At 47.7% G+C, this 24,066-nt stretch overlaps 6 protein-coding genes across 6 annotated transcripts; 4 read left to right on the top strand and 2 right to left on the bottom strand.

Moving 5' to 3' along the window:
* Window positions 1-53: 53 nt before the first annotated feature.
* On the top strand, window positions 54-2,384 carry F4813DRAFT_296443 (NUDE protein). The gene is made up of 2 exons (XM_049240688.1): window positions 54-506; window positions 574-2,384. Exons 1-2 carry the CDS (start codon window positions 279-281, stop codon window positions 2,074-2,076), a joined length of 1,731 nt encoding a protein of 576 aa, XP_049102465.1. The 5' UTR covers window positions 54-278; the 3' UTR covers window positions 2,077-2,384.
* A 4,547-nt stretch (window positions 2,385-6,931) lies between these two features.
* On the top strand, window positions 6,932-14,239 carry F4813DRAFT_296494 (acetyl-CoA carboxylase). The gene is made up of 4 exons (XM_049240689.1): window positions 6,932-7,303; window positions 7,365-7,630; window positions 7,695-12,541; window positions 12,595-14,239. Exons 1-4 carry the CDS (start codon window positions 7,121-7,123, stop codon window positions 14,127-14,129), a joined length of 6,831 nt encoding a protein of 2,276 aa, XP_049102466.1. The 5' UTR covers window positions 6,932-7,120; the 3' UTR covers window positions 14,130-14,239.
* Window positions 14,240-14,701: 462 nt separating this feature from the next.
* Window positions 14,702-16,372, bottom strand: F4813DRAFT_350157 (uncharacterized protein; the record flags this gene model as incomplete). Its single annotated transcript, XM_049242267.1, has 1 exon — window positions 14,702-16,372. A coding segment is annotated over exon 1 (1,082 nt), but the record flags the coding sequence as incomplete, so codon positions are not given.
* Window positions 16,373-17,251: 879 nt separating this feature from the next.
* F4813DRAFT_296538 (ERG4/ERG24 ergosterol biosynthesis protein) lies at window positions 17,252-19,424 on the bottom strand. The gene is made up of 3 exons (XM_049240690.1): window positions 19,131-19,424; window positions 18,763-19,067; window positions 17,252-18,699 (listed from the first exon to the last, which is right to left on the bottom strand). Exons 1-3 carry the CDS (start codon window positions 19,193-19,195, stop codon window positions 17,609-17,611), a joined length of 1,461 nt encoding a protein of 486 aa, XP_049102468.1. The 5' UTR covers window positions 19,196-19,424; the 3' UTR covers window positions 17,252-17,608.
* Window positions 19,425-19,729: 305 nt separating this feature from the next.
* F4813DRAFT_350161 (mannose 6-phosphate receptor domain-containing protein) lies at window positions 19,730-21,607 on the top strand. The gene is made up of 2 exons (XM_049242268.1): window positions 19,730-20,961; window positions 21,048-21,607. Exons 1-2 carry the CDS (start codon window positions 20,026-20,028, stop codon window positions 21,201-21,203), a joined length of 1,092 nt encoding a protein of 363 aa, XP_049102469.1. The 5' UTR covers window positions 19,730-20,025; the 3' UTR covers window positions 21,204-21,607.
* Window positions 21,608-21,648: 41 nt separating this feature from the next.
* F4813DRAFT_296558 (glycoside hydrolase family 5 protein) lies at window positions 21,649-24,052 on the top strand. The gene is made up of 5 exons (XM_049240692.1): window positions 21,649-22,378; window positions 22,433-22,474; window positions 22,525-22,621; window positions 22,677-23,290; window positions 23,365-24,052. Exons 1-5 carry the CDS (start codon window positions 22,310-22,312, stop codon window positions 23,956-23,958), a joined length of 1,416 nt encoding a protein of 471 aa, XP_049102470.1. The 5' UTR covers window positions 21,649-22,309; the 3' UTR covers window positions 23,959-24,052.
* The last annotated feature ends 14 nt before the right edge of the window (window positions 24,053-24,066 follow it).

Raw genomic sequence — 24,066 nt, forward strand, 5'->3', positions numbered from 1 at the left:
TCCATTCACAAGTACCATTTATCGAATTCAACCGGGCTTCTAACCAACAACGACACTCTTCAACTTCTCACATCTCTTTTGTTGCATTACGATTGTTCATTTAATCTTCTGGAACGCCGGCACGCTTAAGAAGGTGTCGGATAATAATATATCGCGTTAAATCACGACATAAGACTTTTTAAATATTCGTGATACCCCATTCACCGCCGATGCGACAACACCTTTTCTAATCGGGATTGATTTGCGCATACCGCAGTCTACCGACGTAGCAAACCAACATGGCCGAACCACCATCGTCGCCTCCGAACGAGTCCGCCACGCCTGAAGAGTCCCTAGCCTGGTACAAGAGACAATATGAATTATTAGGCGACGAGCTAGCAGAGTTCCGTGAATCTAGCCATGAACTTGAGGCTGAACTCGAAAAGGACTTGGATGCGGCAGATAAGAAGCAGCGCGAACTACAGCAAAAAGCTGAAGGGCTGCAGTTCGAGGTTGATGAATGGAAAGTAAGTAACCTACATGTTTGCTAGATCGCATTTCCTATACTCTGCAAATCTAATTATGTGCCCCCAGGAAAAATGCAAGAAGGCAAAGGCCGAGGCCAATACGGCACAGAACGCTTTGGAGAAGGAGATTACGAATCTCCGTGACACGAACCGTACCTTGCAGCTGAAACTTCGCGACATAGAGGTAGCCAATGATGATTTCGAGCGCCAGGCGCGAAACACGACGTCGTCTCTCGAAGACCTGGAGTCTAAGTACAACGTCGCTATCGAAAGAACCGTCATGATGGAGGAAGAGATCAAGATAGGCGAGCAAGAACGAGAAAACCTACGAATCGAAGCCCAAAGATTGCGCGAGGAATTATCCGACCTCAAGGTCGAGGCTGAGATCATGCAGGACAAGATCAGGAAGGCAGAGAGTCGTCACCTGTCTACTATCTCTACGGACATATCCATCCCCGAGTCGCCTACTTTCGAAGGCTCGCCTCGTTCCATGGCAAGCTCTCCTCTCATCACCACGCCTCCCGACGATATCATCTTGCCTCCTACAGGTAAAGATGCGCCTATACTTAACGAGCCTCCGTCGCCACCTATGTCTGATGCATCGGCACCTCTACCTAGACCCTCTTCTAAGGCCAAGACACCTGGACCTTCGGCGCAGAAGAGATCCCGTCTTCCCTCTGCGGATCGCAGCATTACGCCGAAGCCGAAGGGCGCTATTTCCGCCAACTTACGGGCTCCAGGCATGCGCTCCGCTACTACCGCGCGCACGCCGGCGCCAACACGCACTACGAACCGCGCGGCCTCGCACAGAGTTCCGCCATCGACATCCCTTACCCATATCCGTTCCCTTACCGCCCAAATGCAACGACTTGAGGCTCGCGTCCAATCGGCGCGGTCTAAGTTGCCTGCTCCTCTTAGCACACCTCCGCGCTCGTCTCCTAGATCATCGTTTGTAGGAGTAAGCCAAGTACCATCCACTGTTACGATGCGTTCAAGGAAGCGTACCGTCGGTTCTACTACTTCCTCGGTAGCAGATGAGACCCCTACTACAGGCAGGCACGTATCTAGACTCAGTACCTCAGGCGTATCAAGATTATCCTTTGGGCCACTACCCAACCGCACCAGTACCTACGACGCTGATAGCTCTGCTGTTAGCATCTCGCGACCTAGTAGTCGGGCGAGTGTTACGAGCTATCCAAGACCCGCTAGCCGTACTGAAATTGCTCGTCCAATGTCTCGTGCTAGTTTCTCGGGCGCAAGGACAGCTTTGGGGGTGAGACCTAGAAGTTCTCTTACTGGTAGCTTGCATGGCCACTCTCAAAGCGTTAGCCGTGTCGACCTTGAAGATTTCGATGAACGGTTCGAGGATCGCACCCCAAGTCGCCGAGGAACTTACAGCAAGTTTGATACTGACGGATCCACCAGTGGCATCCCGACTCCCAGTGCGATCCCGATGCCTAGGCGGCAGAGCGGCGGGATGCATTCGGCTCGTAGAATTAGTGGTGGTGCGTCGAACGAGCCCGCCACTGGGAGGCCCAGGAAATTAAGCGACCTTGGAGAGACTTACTAGTCCAGCCCCCTCACCCCTTTATAACATATTCCCTTTACTCTTCTCTTGTATCTGTTTGAAGTGCCGCGCATATCGCACTGTCGAACGTGGTGTGGGGGCCACTAGCATTATACCTTCGTCACGGCGTTGTGCCGAGGCGTCACGAGTTACGGACGGATTTGCATATCATATTCGCTAGCATGCGTGCTTGCATTTTCATCATTATGGGCAAAGGGGATTTTTTCGGCCGGATGGTGCTGGGCAACGCATCCTGCTCGGTACGGTGAACGATGGTGTTTCGAGGCAGGCGGGGCGTTACGGAACCCAGAAAGGGGCGATACCTATTTTCTTCGGCCTCTTCAGATTGACGTTGGCCTTTTATCTTCTCACTTGTTTTTTTTTAAACACATACCACGGCGGCGGTAGTAGTTGTTGACGATTCCCTTGTGTTGTGTGCGCGACCGCCAGCGTGGTAATGGGGACCTTGTACATATATGTACGGCTTGAGATGAAACGAGATTCGAAGACCGAAGACCGCCTGAGAGTCGGAGGATCTAGACCTGTTGTTGTAGTAGTAATACCAGCCTGAGCGGCAAATATCTTCCCTTTGTTAAATTGCACGCTTTACACAAATTTTCAAGGCTCCGAGGCTGTGTTAGATATAGACGATGCTGGACATGATAATCTTAGGAATTGCCTGTAGAATACGGTGGGTATATATAACAAGTGCGCCTGCATAGAAGACTTATGTCGGTGCAGTTGCATAGCGAAATGTATATCTGTATGTGTTAGACGGGTATGAGATAACATACAAGGAATATGGTTAGGACTTTATATAGTTTTAAGGTGATTAACACATGGTATGAAGTATACTAGTTTAGCTACCTCTCAAGATAGATTCTGCTTACGACTGGTGGTTTAAGATGGTTATGTAAGGGTGAGATATAACCGGTGATGAAAACGAGTAGTGGCACTATGTTGAGACACAGGGGTGGCATGTCAGGTAATTATACTCAATTATCTTTACTTATACACGTAAAATAAAATCGTATGAAAAAAAATAATATAAATAGGAGTGGATTGCCGAGCGAGTAATAATTTGGGGAATACTACTAGAAGCTCTCTTTCAACAGAATATCCACATTGCCTTAGTTAAGCATCTCGTCAACCCGGCGAACGTCTCTTAAGCATCAAGGAAATTTCAGTAATCATAAAGTTGTTAGAATTTATCAAGATGTTGGTCTATGTGCGGAGTAAGTCACTTGTGATTCTATGCTATCTCCAGATATTGCATTCCGGGTCGATGGCTATGGCTCATGCAGACACACGTCTGGAAACATGATCGGCTCTTTTACCACGTTTGATGCCCTTAGTAGATGCTACCTGTCGTGTTCTAGAAAAACGTTGCGCATGGCTGCAGAACGCATCGATGATACATACCTAATAGGGATGGCATAAGGCGGGTGGCATTACTGTAACTTGATACTATTACTGTAATGGACAGATGGGGACGGTCCACACGTGATAGACGCAAGCATCTCTCTGTTCGTTATAGGCGCGTCCGAGACAGATCGTAGGTGGATCACTTCACAGTTGTGCTATCTCGATAAACACATCGAGCTAACCTTAGTCAGACCCAGACTGGCAAGCTGGCAAACTAGCCTTCTATATGATTATATGATTCGAAGCTGTATCTCGATACCGGCTAGTGAGAAGAGATGAGTTGTCCTCGGCTCTGTCGGGGAACCGAAGCTCAGTGTTGATATTCTGGGGACGGGCCTACATCCTATAGGAATTGCTTCCAATACTGAGGCGAGGCTAGGCGGGTATGCTCTCGGGGAAAGATACATTTAGCACGTACTGCTTACCCGGAGACTATATACAGGAGCCGGGTGCCTAACCACGTACTGATGAATAGCCAGTGAGGGTGTCGCGGTGATGGTGGCTTTTGACGGCCTATAATCTTACAGTGGGTTGTTTAACAAAGCCGGATTTCTTCGGTCACCGGGGGGTTTCACCTGCTGACATGGATCGCGGATGATAGAAGGATCCTCAAGGATTTGCTTACATAGTCGATTAATAGTTGATTCAAAACGGAGATAGCTTGATAAGATAGGGATGTGCGATTGGGGGGCAAACGGACATGAATTATGCTTGCTTACGCGGGTAATATTTGGTTGTTCCGAATAACGCCGGACATGATGTTGGGGAACCTGCGCTTGTCTTGGTGGAGATGAGAATTCGGAATGAATGATGATAATGATAAATAATGATAATAATAAAATTTGCCAAGAAGGGAAATAGTTCAGGAGTTGGGAAATGCCGACTTGTGCTAGACTAATTTAGCATATTAGCTAACTACCCGGTATAGGTATTCGGTAGTTATATTGAATCGAGCAAAACAACAAAATCAAGATCGTGTTACACAATGAACTTGATTGTAAGTCAGGCTTGACTCGTTTAAGCAAGCAACTCGATAAACTACTAATTCGCCTACAAAATAATTGGTTAAGCAATTCAGGAACTGTAACTGAACCGGTCCATTGGATAGCCGATTTGTCGTACCTCGAATGTGTGGCTCCCATTTTTTAGTGTCGAAGTTTACCCCAACAATTGAGTTCACTTTAGATCTGTAACTCGATGGTACCTGGGTACATTCTGAACTGTCTCCTGCACGATGATATAATCATGGTCATTATTGATTTTTTGTTTTAAGAAGAAAAAAGATGGAACTTGAAGATATTTAAGTGTACTTAAGTGTATAATTAGGTAACAATGGCAAGTGGACAGTTACAACAATTATATACAATAACGATCCCCGGAGTATTTGTCGATCCTCCGGAATGTTTGTCAATACGATATGGAATAAGTAAGCGGATTTTGCAATGATGACCCAAGATGATTACGATGATGGATGATGGGCGTGCACTGATAAGGCCGGAGGATGGATCATGCACAGTAAGCATTGGCCACGGACCCTGGGGACATAATTGGGAGCTGGAAAGTAAATGGGTGTACATACATATCTTAGGTAGCTATCGAGATAGCAGCGGCCTGGTGCCGGCCCAAAGGGAGGGAATATGTACGGAATAAAGACAAAAACCATAACTACACTACACTCACTACCTCCTCGCTGTAAAATAAAATAGATGGGATTCTCACTCAGTTTGTCCCACTTCCCGAGAAGGTTCTTACTGGATTAGGAAACAATTGTTGAGATTCGGGTAATAAGTGGAGAGAGTCCACCGGGACGTCATTGGAAAAACGTCCTCTTACTGTATTGTATCTTTTATGTGTAGAGTTAGATACTACTACTCTAGTAGGTAGATGTAGTTATTGAGGCGAGGGCGCGGGGATAAGATAGAGAAGTAGAAAGATATTTGCGATTGGGGCTGGGAAGATGATAGATATATTCGGGGGAACCCGACCTATTCCGTTAGTTTGATATAATATAGTCCGGATGTGATGTTTTGGTATTAACTATAAACTATGTTTAGGTAATTGCCTAATAAAATAAGACATTAAGGCATATAAGGTATATGCACTAATGCTTGGTCATTTTTTCTTTTTATTTGTCCATTAAGCTAAATCAATTTGATATTTGCTTTTATTGGAACTGTCGTGAATATTATAACGGTAACTAGGTGAAATGTAGTTTAACTGTACCAGAGCGTCTTAATGACTAAGAATGCGAATTGGCTTTTTATTCAATTGGCTTTCCGTATTATGTCTTGGCCGGACTTAAGAAACGCCAAAACAAAATGGAGATACCCCGTCCCTTGATCTAATGTGACCTAAATAAGTTTAAAATCTTATTCAGCCATGTGGGAAGTTGGGTCTGTACTTACTATGACGGTATCCATTTATATGGGACCTAGGCGGATTTTGGTCTGAAATGTACCTAGAAGATGTCCTTGGATTTGTACCTGTACTGTACCCGGCCGCACCTGCCGCGCAGGTAGCAATTGAACCTGACCCGAGACGTACAGCCTAACTTTAGTGAACACTAGGAGATCCCCAACACCCTGGGGTCCACTATGATTGGTCGAAAAGATGACTTAGGTGTCGATCATAACAGTATGATTAGGTTCATTTTAACCGTATCAGCCTCGTCGTTTCCCCGAACTAATCGCTAGTCTGTCAATTTAGTGTAAGCTCCGATCCTCTTTTATTTTTTATTTTTTATTTTTTATTTTGCCCTGGGGCTTGTCTAGGACATGTATGTACATCACGGGTTATTCCTCTCATCCAAAAAGGCCTGAATGTCCGGCCAACTTCTTCGCCATTCTTCTCCGAAACTTTCCTGATTTCCTGCTTTCCTCACCGGTTAGTTGTAGTCGGTGCGTCAGTGCTTGATACCTCTTTTCCTCTTTTCCTCGAATACCTCGACGAAGAAGTCAATTGCATAGAGGTCGAAGGTTGGATCTGACTTTACAATAACTAGTACTTTATGTGTAAGTGGTAACCCTTGTACATGCATATCAGATGAATATTCAGATATTCACTTATACCCCGACTATTTTACCGTTCCTTTACTCCTTCGGCCGCGTCTCCCCGTTCTTGATCGACGAGGGTAGCACACAAGCTCAACAACGATATTTCGATTGTGGATCAGATAGGAACCCAGCAATTCTCGCAGATTCCGCGAGTAGCTGACCTTCCTGCTGACCTTTACAATTTTTGCCATGATCCTGATATCCTCTATTCCCTAGAACTTCATTCTTAGTTTCTTCTCAATTCTCAATTTTACCACTAACTCTGCCTTGAACAGAATTTCGGGAGGTCAGCCGAAATATCTTCAACCTACTTTTACTCTCCTTCTCTGACCTCAGCTTCAGCCATAAACGCACGTACCACAATCGGAATCTCCCCCACTCCGATTCTTCCCCGCCTACGTATTCTTCGTTAAGGCACAATTGCAAGTCTCTGGCGTTGTTCAGCAGCTCGATTAGGGCGTCCGCTGTACTTCCATGACCCCTTAGACATTCTATTCCGATTCATCAGTGCGGCAACCATCACCTACGCCGCTGAAGCACCTTACATCTACCTCTCCACATCCGACACAATGTCTTCTACAGAAGTCGCCAATGGTAACCGGACGGTGCCCGTCGCCAATGGCAAGCCCACTTATGCCGAGAAGCACAATATACCAGAGCACTTCATTGGTGGTAACAGGCTAGAAAATGCCCCCGCGTCCAAGGTTAAGGACTTTGTAGCCTCACATGATGGACACACTGTCATCACAAACGTAAGAAGATTGAAATTGAGCCAGAGGAGATAGTGTAGGATTTGTTAACACTCATCTCCAGATTCTGATCGCCAACAACGGTATTGCCGCCGTCAAGGAGATCCGATCCGTGCGAAAATGGGCGTACGAAGTTTTCGGCGACGAGAAGGCTATCCAGTTCACAGTGATGGCCACGCCGGAAGATCTGGCAGCCAATGCGGACTATATCCGAATGGCCGACCACTATGTCGAGGTTCCCGGCGGCACAAATAACCACAATTATGCCAACGTCGAGCTGATTGTAGATATTGCCGAACGGATGAGTGTTCATGCTGTATGGGCTGGATGGTGAGTTTTAAAGATTTCGAAGCTAAATTTGTTGTAAAAGTCAAGTCTAACACGTCATTTATAGGGGTCATGCTTCAGAAAACCCTAAGCTCCCAGAGTCCCTAGCGGCATCTCCGAAGAAGATTGTCTTTATTGGCCCTCCCGGTTCCGCCATGCGGTCACTTGGTGATAAGATTTCTTCTACCATCGTTGCACAACATGCCAAAGTACCCTGCATACCGTGGTCGGGAACAGGTGTTGATCAGGTCGAGGTAGACGATAATGGTATTGTTACCGTGGCCGATGACATATACATGAAGGGATGCGTTGGCTCTTGGGAAGAGGGTCTGCAAAAGGCCCAGGAAATTGGCTTCCCAGTCATGATTAAGGCTTCCGAAGGTGGTGGTGGTAAGGGTATTCGAAAAGCACTGTCTGAAGAGGGATTTGAGGAGTTGTACAAAGCCGCCGCGAACGAGATTCCCGGCTCACCAATTTTTATCATGAAGCTGGCGGGCAATGCTCGGCATTTGGAAGTACAATTGCTGGCTGACCAGTATGGTAATAACGTCTCGCTTTTTGGTAGAGATTGTTCCGTGCAGCGAAGACACCAGAAGATCATCGAAGAAGCTCCCGTTACGATTGCCAAGCCGCCGACGTTCAAAGGCATGGAAGAAGCTGCCGTACGTCTTGGTCGTCTCGTAGGTTACGTCTCTGCTGGTACGGTCGAATACCTTTACTCTCACGAGGACGACAAGTTTTACTTCTTAGAGTTGAACCCACGTCTTCAGGTGGAGCATCCTACGACTGAAATGGTCAGCGGAGTCAATTTGCCGGTGGCCCAACTACAGGTTGCCATGGGAATTCCTCTACACCGAATTAGCGATATCCGGTTGCTATATGGTGTTGACCCGAAACTTAGCACGCCGATTGACTTCGAGTTCAAGGACCCGGAGAGTGACAAGACTCAGAGGCGGCCGCAGCCTCGTGGCCACTGTACAGCCTGTAGAATCACGTCCGAGGATCCCGGTGAGGGTTTCAAGCCTTCTAATGGTGTGATGCACGACCTGAACTTCAGGAGTAGCGCCAACGTTTGGGGTTATTTCTCCGTCAGTACTGCCTCGAGTATTCACAGTTTCTCCGACAGTCAATTTGGTCATATCTTCGCTTATGGAGAGAATCGCGCCGCCTCGCGGAAGAACATGGTCGTCGCTCTGAAGGAGTTAAGTATTCGTGGTGACTTTAGAACGACCGTTGAGTATCTCATTAAGCTGCTCGAAACCGAAGCCTTCGAAGATAACACTATTACGACTGGTTGGCTGGATGAGCTCATTTCAAACAAGTTAACCGCTGAGCGCCCCGATCCTATGCTTGCCATTGTCTGCGGAGCTACGACTAAAGCCCACATTGCCAGCGAGTCCTGCATAGCTGAATATCGTTCTGGGCTTGAGAGAGGACAAGTTCCTTCTAAAGATATCCTAAAAACCGTTTTCCCGATTGAATTCATATACGAAGGTCACCGATACAAGTTTACCGCTACTCGCGCGGCTGTTGACAGCTACCATCTCTTCATCAACAGCTCCAAATGTTCCGTCGGTGTTCGCGCACTTAGCGACGGTGGCCTTCTCATTCTTCTAGATGGACGAAGTCACAGCGTCTACTGGAAGGAGGAAGTCGGTGCAACTCGTATTTCAGTAGATAGCAAGACATGTCTGCTGGAGCAAGAGAACGACCCTACACAGCTGCGCACACCCAGCCCCGGTAAGCTTGTCAAGTACATGGTAGAAAACGGAGGACATGTCAAGGCCGGACAGACGTTTGCCGAAGTCGAAGTCATGAAGATGTTCATGCCTTTGATAGCCCAGGAAGATGGTTTTGTGCAACTAATTAAGCAGCCTGGTGTTACTATCGAAGCTGGTGACATCCTCGGCATCCTTGCCCTCGACGACCCTTCCCGAGTCAAGCAGGCGCAACCGTTTCTCGGAGTCCTTCCCGAATTCGGCCCTCCTCAGGTTGTTGGTAGCAAGCCGGCTCAGCGATTCAGCTTGACGTATAATACTCTCAAGAACATCTTACTCGGCTACGACAACTCAGTAATCATGCAACAGACATTGAGAGAGATGATTGAAGTATTGCGGAGTCCAGAGCTTCCGTATAGCGAGTGGGCTTCTCACCATTCCGCTCTCCACTCTCGAATGCCACACAAGCTTGACACTCAATTGACGCAAGTTGTTGAGCGTGCTAAGACTCGAGCTTCAGAATTCCCTGCTAAGGCACTGGCCAGGACCTTTTCGAAATTTTTGGATGACAACACTTCATCCAGCGAGGCTGACGCACTGCGAACAACTCTTGCTCCTCTTCTTGAAGTTCTCGACGAGTATGCTGATGGTGCAAAGGTGCGCGAGCTGAATGCCATCGCAGGCCTCTTACAAATTTACGCTGAAATCGAAGGACGTTTCTCGGGTCGTCGAAGCCAGGACGAAGAAGTCATATTGAAACTTCGTGAAGAGAACAGAGAAGACTATATGAAGGTCATCGGCATCGTCCTATCTCACAGCCGTGTCGGCTCTAAGAATCATTTGGTCTTGGCAATTCTTGAGGAGTACCGTCCTAACAAGCCCAACGTCGGCAACGTCGGCAAGTACCTACGACCAGTTCTACGCAGGCTTACAGAACTCGAGTCGCGCCAGACAGCTAAAGTATCTTTGAAGGCTCGAGAAATTCTCATTCAATGTGCGCTACCGTCTCTCGAAGAACGAACTGCACAGATGGAACACATCCTCCGCTCATCGGTGGTTGAAAACAATTACGGTGAAACTGGCTGGGACCACAGGGAGCCTAACCTTGATATTATCAAGGAAGTTGTGGATTCTAAGTACACTGTTTTCGACGTGTTGGCGTCCTTTTTTGCTCACGAGGATCCGTGGGTTAATGTCGCTGCTCTCGAGGTGTACGTCCGCCGAGCATACCGTGCGTACAACTTGATGAAATTGGAGTATCATGAGGACGAGTCTGATGCAGCTCCTCTCTTCTTGTCTTGGGACTTCTCTTTCCGTAAAATCGGACAGACTGAGTTCTCGGTTCCTCTCCAGTCGGCTATTCCTTCTGTTCCTGGCACCCCAACCTCTGAAACTGGTACCTTCGGCCGAATAAGCTCAGTTAGTGACATGTCGTATCTCAACCGCCGTACCGAGGAAGAGCCTACCCGTAAGGGAGTTGTCGTTCCTTGTCGATATCTCGATGATGCCGATGAGATGCTCCAGAAGGCTTTGGAGGTTTTACCAACCAGGAAGCGCCCTGGGCTTATTCCTGACCTCACGGGCAAGCGTAAATCCTTTGCGCAAAAGCCTCTCGAAGAGGAACTGACCAACGTTGTCAACGTTGTAATCCGCGACGTAGAGTCCTACGAAGACGAAGATATCCTCGGACGTATCCACCCTATAGTCGACTCATTGAAGAATGATCTTGTCAACCACCGAGTTCGTCGTGTCACCTTTGTTTGCGGCCACAACGATGGCTCGTACCCAGGCTACTACACTTTCCGTGCACCCGAATTCCGTGAAGATAATAGTATCCGTCATGTTGAGCCCGCTCTAGCCTTCCAGTTGGAGCTTGCACGACTAGCCAAATTCAAGCTCTCTCCTGTCTTCACGGAGAACAAGAATATCCATGTGTACGAAGGTATAGGTAAGGGGGTTGACACTGATAAGCGATACTTCACCCGCGCTGTCATTCGACCAGGCCGCCTTCGGGATGATATACCCACAGCCGAGTATCTTGTTTCTGAAGCCGACCGAGTTATCAATGACATTTTCGATGCCCTTGAGATCATCGGCAACAATAACTCCGACTTGAACCACATGTTCCTGAACTTTACTCCTGTTTTCCAGCTCAAGCCTGAGGAGGTCGAGCAGTCTCTTCAGGGTTTCTTGGACCGGTTTGGCCCTCGCGCTTGGCGTCTTCGTGTCTCTCAGGTTGAGATTCGTATTATCTGCACAGATACGACTACGGGAATGCCTTATCCTCTGCGTGTTATCATTACCAACACTTCTGGATATATTATCCAGATTGAGCTCTACGCTGAGCGGAAGTCGGATAAGGGTGAAATGGTCTTCTATTCAATCGGCGGCACAACTAGGATTGGATCGATGCACTTGCTGCCTGTCTGCACGCCATACCCTACCAAGAATTGGCTCCAGCCTAAGCGTTACAGGGCGCATTTGATGGGTACCCAGTATGTATATGATTTCCCCGAGCTTTTCCGCCAAGCTGTTGAGAACACCTGGACGAGGACTACCAAAGCGCTACCGTCAATGAGTGACAAAAAGCCTGCCCAGGGAGAGTGCATTGATTACAGCGAGCTCGTACTCGACGACCGTGACAGGTTGATTGAGATTTCTCGTGAGCCTGGCACCAACTCGTGTGGTATGGTTGGATGGCTCATTAATGCTCGTACTCCTGAGTACCCTGAGGGCCGGAAGTTCATTGTCGTTGCCAACGATATCACTTATAAGATTGGATCTTTTGGCCCCAAAGAAGACCATTTCTTCAACAAGTGCACGGAATTGGCTCGCAGCCTCGGCATTCCGCGAATCTATCTCTCTGCCAACTCTGGTGCGCGACTTGGCCTTGCTGAGGAGCTTATCCCTCATTTCAAGGTAGCTTGGAAAGATCCAGAGAGGCAAGAATCGGGCTTCAAGTACCTCTATCTAGATGCGGATGCTAAGAAGCGGTTTGAAGACGGTGCTAAGCGGGATGTCATTACTGAGGAGATCACTGAAAATGGCGAGAAGCGCCACAAGATTGTGGCCATTGTGGGTGCTGAGGACGGACTTGGTGTTGAGTGCTTGAGGGGCTCAGGTCTTATTGCTGGTGCTACAAGTCGTGCATACAACGACATCTTCACAGTTACCCTCATCACATGCCGGTCTATCGGTAAGCTTAACCGTTTGTCCAATCCATCGAGATTAATTGCTAATGTTCTATAGGTATTGGCGCATACCTCGTCCGCCTTGGCCAGCGTGCCGTTCAAATTGAGGGTCAGCCCATTATTCTAACTGGTGCTCAGGCCCTTAACAACTTGCTTGGCCGCGAAGTTTACACCTCTAACCTACAGCTCGGTGGTACCCAGATCATGTACCGGAATGGTGTGTCTCACTTAACTGCCAATGATGATTTTGCCGGTGTATGCAAGATTGTCGAGTGGCTTTCTTTCGTTCCTGCTCGGCGCAATTTGCCTGTGCCGATTATGCCTAGCCTCGACACTTGGGATCGTGAGGTGATATATACCCCTCCTAACAAGCAGTCGCACGACGTTAGATGGCTCATTGGCGGAAAGCAAGACGAAGACGGATTCCAACCAGGTCTCTTTGACAAGGACTCCTTCGTTGAGACTCTTGGTGGCTGGGCCCGCACCGTTGTTGTTGGCCGTGCTCGTCTTGGCGGTATCCCGATGGGTGTTATTGCTGTGGAGACTCGAACCGTTGAAAATATTACCCCCGCTGATCCTGCGAACCCCGACTCCGTTGAGCAAGTCAGCAATGAAGCTGGCGGTGTTTGGTACCCGAACTCTGCATTCAAGACCGCTCAGGCCATCAACGACTTCAACTACGGCGAACAGCTCCCCCTTATGATCCTTGCCAACTGGCGAGGTTTCTCCGGTGGTCAGCGAGACATGTATAACGAAGTTTTGAAATATGGTTCGTACATTGTCGACGCTCTCGTCAAGTTTGAGCAACCTATCTTCGTTTATATCCCGCCCTTTGGCGAGTTGCGTGGTGGCTCCTGGGTTGTGGTCGACCCTACCATTAATCCTGTCGTCATGGAGATGTATGCTGATGCCGAATCCCGCGCCGGTGTCCTAGAGCCGGAGGGTATCATTGGTATTAAGTACAAGAAAGAAAAGCAGCTAGAGACTATGTCTCGCTTAGACCCCTTATACGCCTCGCTTAAGAAGCAGATTGCTGACAACACCTTGTCCAAGGAGGAGCATGTGGAGCTTAAAGAAAGGATGATAGAGCGCGAGAAGCAACTACTACCTATCTATGCGCAGATCGGCCTGCAGTTTGCAGACTTGCACGACCGCGCTGGCCGCATGAAGGCCAAGGGTACTATTCGCGAGGTCTTAGAATGGAAGAACACTCGCCGCTTCTTCTACTGGCGTGTCCGTAGACGTCTCAACGAAGAACACATTCTCAAGAGCATGGCTGGTGCCTCATCTTCGAAGGTTATCGACTCGAACAGCGCTGCTGCTACTGAGAACCGTCAGCACAACCTTCGCCTGCTTGCAGCTTGGTCTGGGGTCCCCGACTTCGAACACAACGACAAAGATGTAGTGACATGGTACGAGGAGAACGCTGAGACAATTGAAACCAAGATCGAGCAAATCAAGTCGGATGCCGTTGCGCACGGATTAGCCGATTTGCTTCGATCAGATAAGACCTCAGCTCTTAAGGGTTTGAAGGATATGCTGCACGTGATGCCTGTCAACGAGCGGGAGGAGATTCTAAAGTACTTACAGTAAATGAGGTGGTGATATGTGACAATGCATAACGAAATGAAACAAAGGGGAACTGTAGGATTCGACGACGGGGTACAGATGGTCTGAATGAGGCTAAGCCTACGTCGTGTATATTTAAGTCTGTTTGGGATTTGGTTTAGGCGTCTGCCTTCGTTGCGTCGGCGCGGTTAATCTTCATATGTTCTGCTACTTGGTGTAAAAATCCTTATATAGATCATCCTATATGTTTGGACATGAGGATGGCAATTCAGAGTTTTCCTTGTTTACTTTATCAAAGATTCAATTTTCCAAAGGAAATATCCCAGGACTTATCCTTACTATCCTTCGTCTCGCCTCGTGCCTCGGTAATAACAGTGTTGCTGTACATTGGAAGAACTCCTTTTTCGGTAGGTTTATAAGGTGTAAAGGGGAAATACTCCACAGATTTGAAGAATATAATGTCACTTTACCCACCTCCAGACAGGGCTTTAAGCGTGGTAGCAAGAAATCACCTAGCTATAATTACGATACTGGCCTCTTGTCGGATTGACTACGTCTCGTGCGTATTTTGATATACTTAGTAAATAGGCATGAATATCGCGGAAGCTGATGTTTATTAGGTACCTACCTAGGTAAAGCAAGCTGTGCCCGAATTCACTCAGGGAATATTTTACAAGATTCTTAAGAAACAACGCGTTAATTGATAAGGCAGCTCTACCTAATAAGCCCTTGCAAGCAGAATAACTTGAACAGTCATGCGAGGGCAAAATAGTAGCTAAGCCGAAGTGTAACTTGCAGGATATGCATAATGGCGCCGTTCTAACAACCTGTCAAGTTCATCCAACACTCGGACCGTATCCCGTGGTAAATTCGTCTAGGATGGCATCAATGTAGATATAATCTCATTTCCTCCGGCCTCCCCTCCATTTTTTTCTTGGTTCATCAAAAACTCCTGACACCTCGCAATCCTTTTGCTAATATGAAGATAGACGATCGAGACTCTGATCGGTATTGTGTAAAACAAATCGAGTAAAACTACCGGTATCTCAGGTGATGTCGCCGAAAAGAATTTTGAAAATACAATGGAAACAAAGCTCCTATTTATTCCACCCTCGATTAATTGCATGAGTTAAGCTGTCTAGGTTCGGTTCTGTGAACACGGGCTGTGCAATACACGCAGTCGAGCGGAGCATTTGGTGGACTTTAACGGGATCGAGTTGAGGGCACATGGTCTGCTGGTACCCACGAAGGTTTGACATGCCTCCCTTGGTTAAGTTGACGAAGTCATCTAGACTATTTGCTATGCATGCCACATCGAAAAGACCGAAAGTTGCACAGAGAGGCGAATTTCGGTTCAATTCATACTTTCCTGTTTCAATCGTATCCTCAGGGCGACTAGGGTCGCTGCTTTTATTGAAAGGGTATTCGTATGCATATACGATCCATAATGACTTCTTGGAGTTGGTGATATCCATAAGCAAGAAGAAATTTGTACCAATGAGGTTGGGTGGTGCCTTGTCGACTCTCGGTTGGTATACGTGGATCTCTCCTAGAGGTAATGTATAGCGGAGCGGAGGAGCGAAGGTGGTATTCGAAACAGGGTACTCGACTTCACAGACGTTGCTGCGATAGTGTAACAGTGAAGGTAATCGCCTCGCATCTAAATGTTGGTCGCCATCGAGGTGTCCACGTTTGTATCGTGGTAGCATTAGGGGCGCTCGCTCATAAGGCTCATACTCAGTGTTCCACCATCCTTTCTCGCTGGTTCCTAGACGTACAAAGTATACCGTGCCGTCGTTCAGCGTACATAGACGATAGTCTCTCGCCGTAACTGGCGTACTGACAAACGCTTCCATCCCGTACGGTGCACGAAAGTCGAGGCTCTTAAGATAAGCCACGAAATTGTCACGGGTAATGGCCTCCAGCTGGTAACTCTCACGATTGCTATCGTTATCGTGAATATCAAAAGCACCATCTTGAAGGGGCCGTTCCCCTAGGAAGATAACGTCATCGCCACTATCATCGCCGCCGTTATCAATTGCTTTATTTAGCTCTAGCGTCTGTGCTCGCGCCTGGGCTGCTGCATCCTGGTAGATTTTGGGTTCGGTAGATTTATCATTAACGTTGTCATTAACGTTGTCTGCTTCGGTGAAAGCCTGTAGATCGTGGAGAGCACGCGACATGTTGTGCACACGTGCCTCCAACCCATTGGTTTGACCTTCGAGTATTGATAGATTATCTATATCTCGACGCAAGTCGCGAATTACGGTGGCTCTGGGCAACTTGAAATCATTATATGATCTATTCAGTGATCTGACAATCGCTTCGAGTTCCGCAACACGGGCATGGAGAGGGTCCGGGGCCCGTGGGGAATTCTGGGGTTGAAAAGAGTCTTGGAAATTGGGCACAGGTTCCCTGGGTCTTGAAGGCATTGTGCTTGATCTAAGCCGGTGGCCAGTACGGGAGGCCGGAGGCGGATGGAAATCATAGTGTCTCTCCCTGAAATGTTGTCGTTGAGGATTGGACAGATATTCGGAATGGTCGAAAGGTTGTGCGGAAGTTGCGTTAGTTGGGCCCCAGGGCTCAGACAACTGCGGGCTAAAGTGGTCAGGATAGAAGCCGTGATCAGGTGCACCTCTACCAAGGGCAGGTCTAGTAAAGAAATCGTCGGGAGGAGGTTGTTGGTATGTATAGAAAGGGGACGCAGGTCTTGGTCTTGGTCTCTTGGGTGGCTCGTCGTAGGGGTGGGCCGTGAAGGGACGAGCACGCTTATGATTTGCGTTCGCCATGATAACTCGACTGATTTGAGTGATTAGTACTTGTTAGCTATTCGTTAAATAGGTTCAAGCCCAATTCTGTAACAATAGTTGACACCCGAGAAATATCAAGGAACGTATGTGTATTCTGCGTAAATACGTATACGGGTGGGCAACTTCTACTGTTGGCGACGTTAACGCGGTTGTTGGGTGGTTGAAAAGGATTGGTGACCGATGAGAAGAAGAATGTTATTAGGTTTTGAAGCAAAAAGGCCGAGTCGCCACTGCTGACTATTGGCTACTGATTAATTCGTAATGACGGGAGGCAGATGCCGTCGTTACTTCCTTGATATATTTGAAGAGTTGCGATGGAAGGCATCAACATCGTTGTTTCCTACATAACATGAAGTGATCCACAACTTGGGCCATGGGGAGATACATACATGTAAGTACCCAGTGCCCGGATATCCATTACGTGTAGGTATTTCATTGCGGTTTCGGGTACCTAATATAATTTATTCCAATAATTTATTCCAACATCACTTACATGATGTACCTGGGTAGGCAACTACCTAAGGACGGCAGGACTTAAGCTGAGAGAACAATATACATTGCATATTTCCCCCTATTACTCCCCTTTTTTTTCATTTTCAACTACCCCTTAGGTTCCGTAACCCTGCCACCGTATCTGGACTATCTACCTACCTGTATGTACATCCTCACCTCCTTTAACATACTTAGATAGACCTAGTAGATACCTGGCACAATCTTGTACTTCACAATGCTCTTGTACTTCTCCCAGTCCTCTCCGTACTTCTTCGCACACTTCTCGTCGTCTCGGCCGTCGCGATGAACTAGAAGGACGGCAAAGTAAACAACGTAGAAGTAAGTGAAAAGCATACCCCAGTACTTGGCTGGGCCTTGTACTATTTCCCTTCCGTCGAGTGTCTTGATAGCGCCTTCAACATTGCTGCCAGCTGACAGGACGACGTATCCGGCAAAACCAGTGGGCAAAGCATACGGCCACGACTGCAGCCAGTCACCGAAATAATTGATGTGTCTTGCGACACCCCACCAGCCTGATGTCATCAGTCGCGAACCCGTCTTGGTCTCGATGTACTTGATATGCGCAACACGCGGGTCGCTAGGGTTAGTGCGGAAGATGTTCTTTTGGAGGTTGCTTAACCGGAAGATACCGAAGCCCGCAATTAGGAGAATGGAAACCCCTGTAGTACCTAGCCAACCAAGGGTCACTGGGTGCGTAGATAGGTATCGTGTTTGCTGGCTATATATGAAGGGGACCCAGACGAGATCTCCGAAGGACAACATGAAGCCGAAACCGTCGTTGATAATATCAATGGTCGTAAGAATAGCGGGTTCCATATACACAGCATCCAAACAGTAGACGGTCTGTACGATAGCGATGAAGACAATGCTGTCAGTCACGTAGCCGAAGGTGCGGTACTGCTTGGAGATGAAAGCACAGTTTAAAATGATCCAGCCAAGCATGCCGGGGCGTAGCTCCATCCACTCCTTGATATCAATCTCGCCGATGATTGGAAGGGTAACACGAGGGTTGAGCTCCCGTCCTATATAGAAATCGTATATCAGGTTACCAGAGCAGCCGCCCTCGGCTAGCTGTCGAAGCTGAGGGTTACCTGGCTTCACAGAAAAGCTACGGACGTAGACAAACGTTGCAAGTGAGTAAGCAATGAGGATGTTGGCGGTCAGAATCTGTACGTAGTTGTCGGCAATGAAGGTCCATACGGGAAACTCGGCCCCCTGCGCAATAGTACCAGCAAGGCAGAGAGAGAGGGTAAACATGTGCGAGGAGAAAGCTTTAATAAACTGTGTTAGCTAGCTCTATCCCACGAAGATCTTCCAAACCAGAGAACACTCACAGTTGAACCTATACTTCAGCCTTCCTCCGGACGACAATTCCGTACCCTCAACTTCGGTAGCAGGGAGAATGCGATATAGAAGAGCGCTGAAGAAGTAGTATGCTAAAGTCCAGCCGGTAGCTTTCCAGCTAGCCAGACCTAAGATACCGTTCTCAGGCCATCCCACCTCAGCCTTCAATTGCTCGATGGATAAAGTCTTTGGACTTAAAAGCGACGGTGCGGGACAACCAGAAATATCGTTACATCCAAAGGCGAAAACATAGCAGAGAACGGGGAGGCCGAAGGTAATGGCAGCGGTACCAAATCTAAACGGTTATATATCATTAGTTCTACCAACTTCGAATTGGATCTTTAGAATAAACACTTACGGTCCGCCAAACTCATAGCCATGCGAGCTATGCGCTGGCTGAGGTTGCTTTGACTTAGGCGACATGTTTAAAGTTGTGTCGCGATCCAAAAGACAAGAATATTATTTGGAAGGGAGAACTCGTTAGTGTTGTTGTTCGAGGAGCGCTTGAAGGCTCTTTTAATAATCCAAGAATTTCCTGCCTAGCCCTCTTCGACTCGTCTCGATCCTCAACGCGCGTCTTATTCGAGGCGGTGCTGATTTGGTTGTGAAATGTGACCAGCTCCCGACGTGGAGAGCTCACCGGAAATGTTGGCTTCCGAGTGACACCATTTTTGACTTTGTTACTAGTGTATGTATGTATGTATGTACCTCTCGACTTCCCCAAGCTGATGTGGAGACGTCAGCCAGTAAATCTTATGTAACCTTAGGTACATATGTTGAACTACACTACTAGGTACATCGTTTCAATGTCGTTTTGGCCAATCAAGGTGAGCAGAATATTAAAGTTCCACTATCGAATAACCAATGATAAAAGAGTATCTCCAGTAGCGGCAGCTAAAACGTGTACAAATGCAGTACATACGTACCCATCTCTAGGATCTTCCATTCAGGGGTCTATGGATGTCGAAGTGCGCTAAGAATAGGTAATAGCGGCTTGAACGGCAAATCGACAACTTGGCTTATTGAATCTTTAATAAATGTTTGGAACAACTTTGTAAGGGAAAAGACACGAACTTCATGAATAAACGAACAATTGGACCAACACCCCCATCGAAACCACTATTTTTGTAGTGGAAGCCTCGACATACAAGAGTTTATGCCTAGGTTCTTTTCGACATCTACGTAGCGCATCCAGCGCATTTTCCCGACTGAAATCCGTGCTCCATTCTTTAGCCATAGCCTATCTCGCAACCATGCGCTTCTCTTCAGGCTCGACATATATATGTCCGACATTACTCTCCCTCCTCTGCCTCACTTCCACCTCACTTGCCGCCGATGCCGACAAGACGACAACTTCAACAGCATGCACCGCGTCATCAACGTCAGGCGCCTTCTTCGATTTGCGGCCCGACATAGCCCTCAAGAAGAATCCCGATGGGTCTAAGCCCGCGCATAGTAACGGCGCCCCGCTAGTGGACTACCATGCCAAAGGCTACGACTACGGGTTCAACTTCACCTTGAATATCTGCGCTGCCGTGGTAGAGCCCGTTGACGAAGTGGTCGGCGTAGAGCCGAGTCAGTGGAAGAATGTCAGCGCGTACTATACCTCCAAGGGCGACATATATAGTCTGGGTCTACAGTCCGGCGCTCTGATATCGAGAGGCAAGGAGCTAGTTCTACAATACACGGGAGGGTCGCCGTGCGGAAAGAGCGTGAAGAGGGGAGCGGGTCTCGAACGTAGGAGTTCCTCTGTCCACGAAGGCGCGGCTCATAAGGGATCCGATTTCGAGCGCGAAGATACGCCGACGCCTACGAAGACAGCTGTCGCGACTAACACCCGAAAATTATCCAAAGAGACGAACGAGCCGAAGCGGAGAAAGTCGACTACCATATTCTTCAGTTGCGACAGGGACGCCGGCGCGGGCGCAGCTCAAGTCTCCTTCATCGCGACAGATCCGGAAGAATGTTCATACGTATTCAAGGTCAAGTCACAGCACGCATGCGCGGGCGTGGAGCCGCACAAGCCGGGAAGCGTGGGGCCAGGCTCCGTGTTCCTAATTATTTTCGTCATCGCCGTCCTGGTCTACCTACTCGGCGGTATATTCTACCAGCGCACGGTAGCCCACGCCCGAGGCTGGAAACAACTGCCTAACTACTCGCTCTGGGCCAGCGTCTGGAGTTTCATATGCGTAAGTGCTTGCCCAATTCTATGATCACGATTACGATGAGAAGATATAAAACAGAACTTGGAGCTAACTGCTACTGCTAAACATAGGATTTATTCGTTATGGTCACCTCATCTTGCTCTCGGCTCCTCCCGAATCGGAGAGGATACCACTACGTATCGGGATCACCATCCGGAAGGGGTCGAAGTAACCGTGAGGACGAAAACCGGTTGATCGATCAATACGACGAGGAGTGGGAGGATTAATGGATTTCCTTTTTTATGGGTTTATTATTAGCTTGTAGTTTTCTTGATTGCTTTACGTGTTATCACCACCTAGACTTTTACCAACATGGCCTGGTTGTAATACTAGAACTAGACGTTCGGATAGAAAACACATGGCATATGGTTTATTCTTAACTCTTTTCTTCCTTTTTCCCTTTTCGGAATAACTACCATGTATGCGTGTAGTTACGAATGTATGTATTAGTTAACGGTTTAATCGTTGATTGGGATCTAGGTCATGAATGGGATGGATGATGGAAAACGTCGGATCTCTGGGTATTACTTGATTGGGTCTACTGCAGCCGGGCGGCGCAGTTGGATATCTTGGGAAGCTGGCAATTTTTAGCATGTTTCAATGTTTCAAGGTCTCGAAGTGAACCACCTCGTAATAAGTTGGGTACGTATTTGTGCCTATTAAATTTTTGTAAACTTGTCCATATTTGAGCGTCCAGGTAAAGAGTCGGGTCGATGAAAAATACAGTGGAAAATGATATCGCTGCTACTTCGTAATACCTACCGGTTAACTGCAACTCTTAAGGAATCATAAGATAAGACTTGTTATATGACTTTTCGTTGGTAACACGACAGCTCGCAACCAAAAAAGAAAAGAAAAAGGCGTCGAGGCTATGCTGTAGATAAATATATGGAATCAACATACCTACCTTGATAGGTTAACCTATTCGGTCAGGTAGTTTTGGAGGTTTAGTAGGTCTACTCTATATGCGAAACGCCGCAGGCTCAAACCTCCTGAAATCCCACCCGCGAAAGTGACCGATCATGGGCTCTCTAACCCGATTACGCGACCTGATGGATGGATTCTTCCCTTTATATGACTGATGCCCAGTGATGCAGGACATCCTTCGCCGAGAAGACGGGATTTTCGTCTGCATTTGTTTCCTTGATTTGTTTCCTTGATTCGTTTCCTTTAGTCCTACTCTCTCGGCTGTCATATTTTTTCTTTTGCTTTTTCATTCTTGCTACAATCGCACATTGCATTCATTCGACGGCGGGACCTTCGTTCATTTCATTTTCCTTCTTCGCCTTTTGACTCTCCTTATGTTCAATTCGTAAGAAGCTTTCATTAAGAAATGTACTTTAAGAAGTCGATTTTCTTGTTGGCCGCGGCGCGTGTTGTCCTTGCAAAAGTTCAGTTTCTAGTACGTAGCCACTTACAGCTTATAAGACGCTCGATGCTAACATGATATCTCAAGGGAGTTTCTATTGCGGGAGGCGAATTCGGCTGTAAGGACGATGTAAGTATAATTGAAACTATAATTGAGGTTCCAGGTTAACATAATGAAAGGGAACATGTCCTTTAGACTCTGCAAAGCTTCCGAACGATGGAGTTACTCAGATGTGGCACTTTGTCGGAGATGACGCCATCAACATACTGAGAATGCGTATGACCACCATTCAACATGTGTTAACTTGAATAAGACTAACGGGCCTACTCAGCAACATCATGGCAGTTTCTCGTCAACGACAATTTAGGGGGGAAGCTCGATAGCAGTAATTTTGATAAATACGACCGATTGATGCAAGCCTGTCTCGCTACTGGCGCATACTGCATGATCGATATCCATAACTACGCTCGATGGAACGGCAAGGTCATCGGACAGGGTGGACCGACGGATAACCAGTTCGCCAATCTCTGGGAACAGTTGGCGAAGAAGTACTCTGACGAGGATAAGGTTATCTTCGAGCTCATGAACGAACCGCACGACATCGATGTCGATACGTGGGCGAAGACTTGCCAGCAAGTTGTTACGGCTATCAGAAAAGCGGGTGCGACGAAGCAGATGATACTGCTTCCCGGGTCAAAATCCGATGGCGTGGCGACGCTAACCGGTGACGGCGGTGCGGAGCAATTGCTAGATATCACGAACCCCGATGGATCAACAGATAATCTGCTCTTGGATATCCATGCGTATTTGGACAAGGATAGCTCAGGGACGAACACGCAGTGTTCAACGGATAACACTGATGCCTTCACAGACCTTGCGAAGTACCTAAGGAAAAAGGGGAGGAAAGGTCTTGTCAGCCAGACTGGGGCATCGCAGGATTCCTCTGTAAGTCTTAGCAACATTGTTTCTCGTTCTGTCGTCTTTGTAAGCCGTTGCATGTTTCTAATAAGATCGAACAGTGTCTTAAGATGTTCTGTGCGCAAAATACACTTATCAACAACAACTCGGACGTCTTCGTCGGCATAGTTGGTTGGGGTGCTGGCAATATCGAGACCTCTGAAGTTATAAGCTTGACACCGTCGAAGAAGGATGGACGTCTAGTCGATAACCAGTTGATGTCTGAGTGTCTGGTCGATACATGGGCCAACGCCAAGGAAGTAATTGATCCGCCGAAGCCAGAGCCGGAGTCGACAACAATCGAATTTATTCCTACTTTTACTACCTCCTTGTCGAGGAGCATTGTTACACCACCTGCGCGCACGTCTTCATCTGCAGGCTCTGTAGATTTCAACGAGCCGGTTGTCACGGTCCACGTCCTCTCCGATATCAGTATCCTACAGACAGCAGAGGTTCCCCCCACCCTCACGACATTGATAACCGCGGCCGGATCACCGAGCGACGAATCTTACAGTATTGCATGGGAGATACCAACTACCACGCCAGCAATAAGCCAGACTCAAGTACCTGGCCCGGCACCGACAGCAGATGCTCCGTCGACTAGAGCCATGACGCTCCTCCTCTGGGGCTGCGCACTACTGCCTCTACTTTTATGATTTCTGAGATCATAATAGTTTAAATTTTGACAAAGTCGACGGCCGTAGATATTACCCGTAGATATTACGACCCGGTACCTAAGGTATATCATGAGGTCGGGACCTCAC

Source organism: Daldinia decipiens (assembly GCF_022478715.1).
Source record: "Daldinia decipiens strain CBS 113046 unplaced genomic scaffold F4813scaffold_6, whole genome shotgun sequence".
Classification (NCBI taxonomy): domain Eukaryota; kingdom Fungi; phylum Ascomycota; class Sordariomycetes; order Xylariales; family Hypoxylaceae; genus Daldinia; species Daldinia decipiens.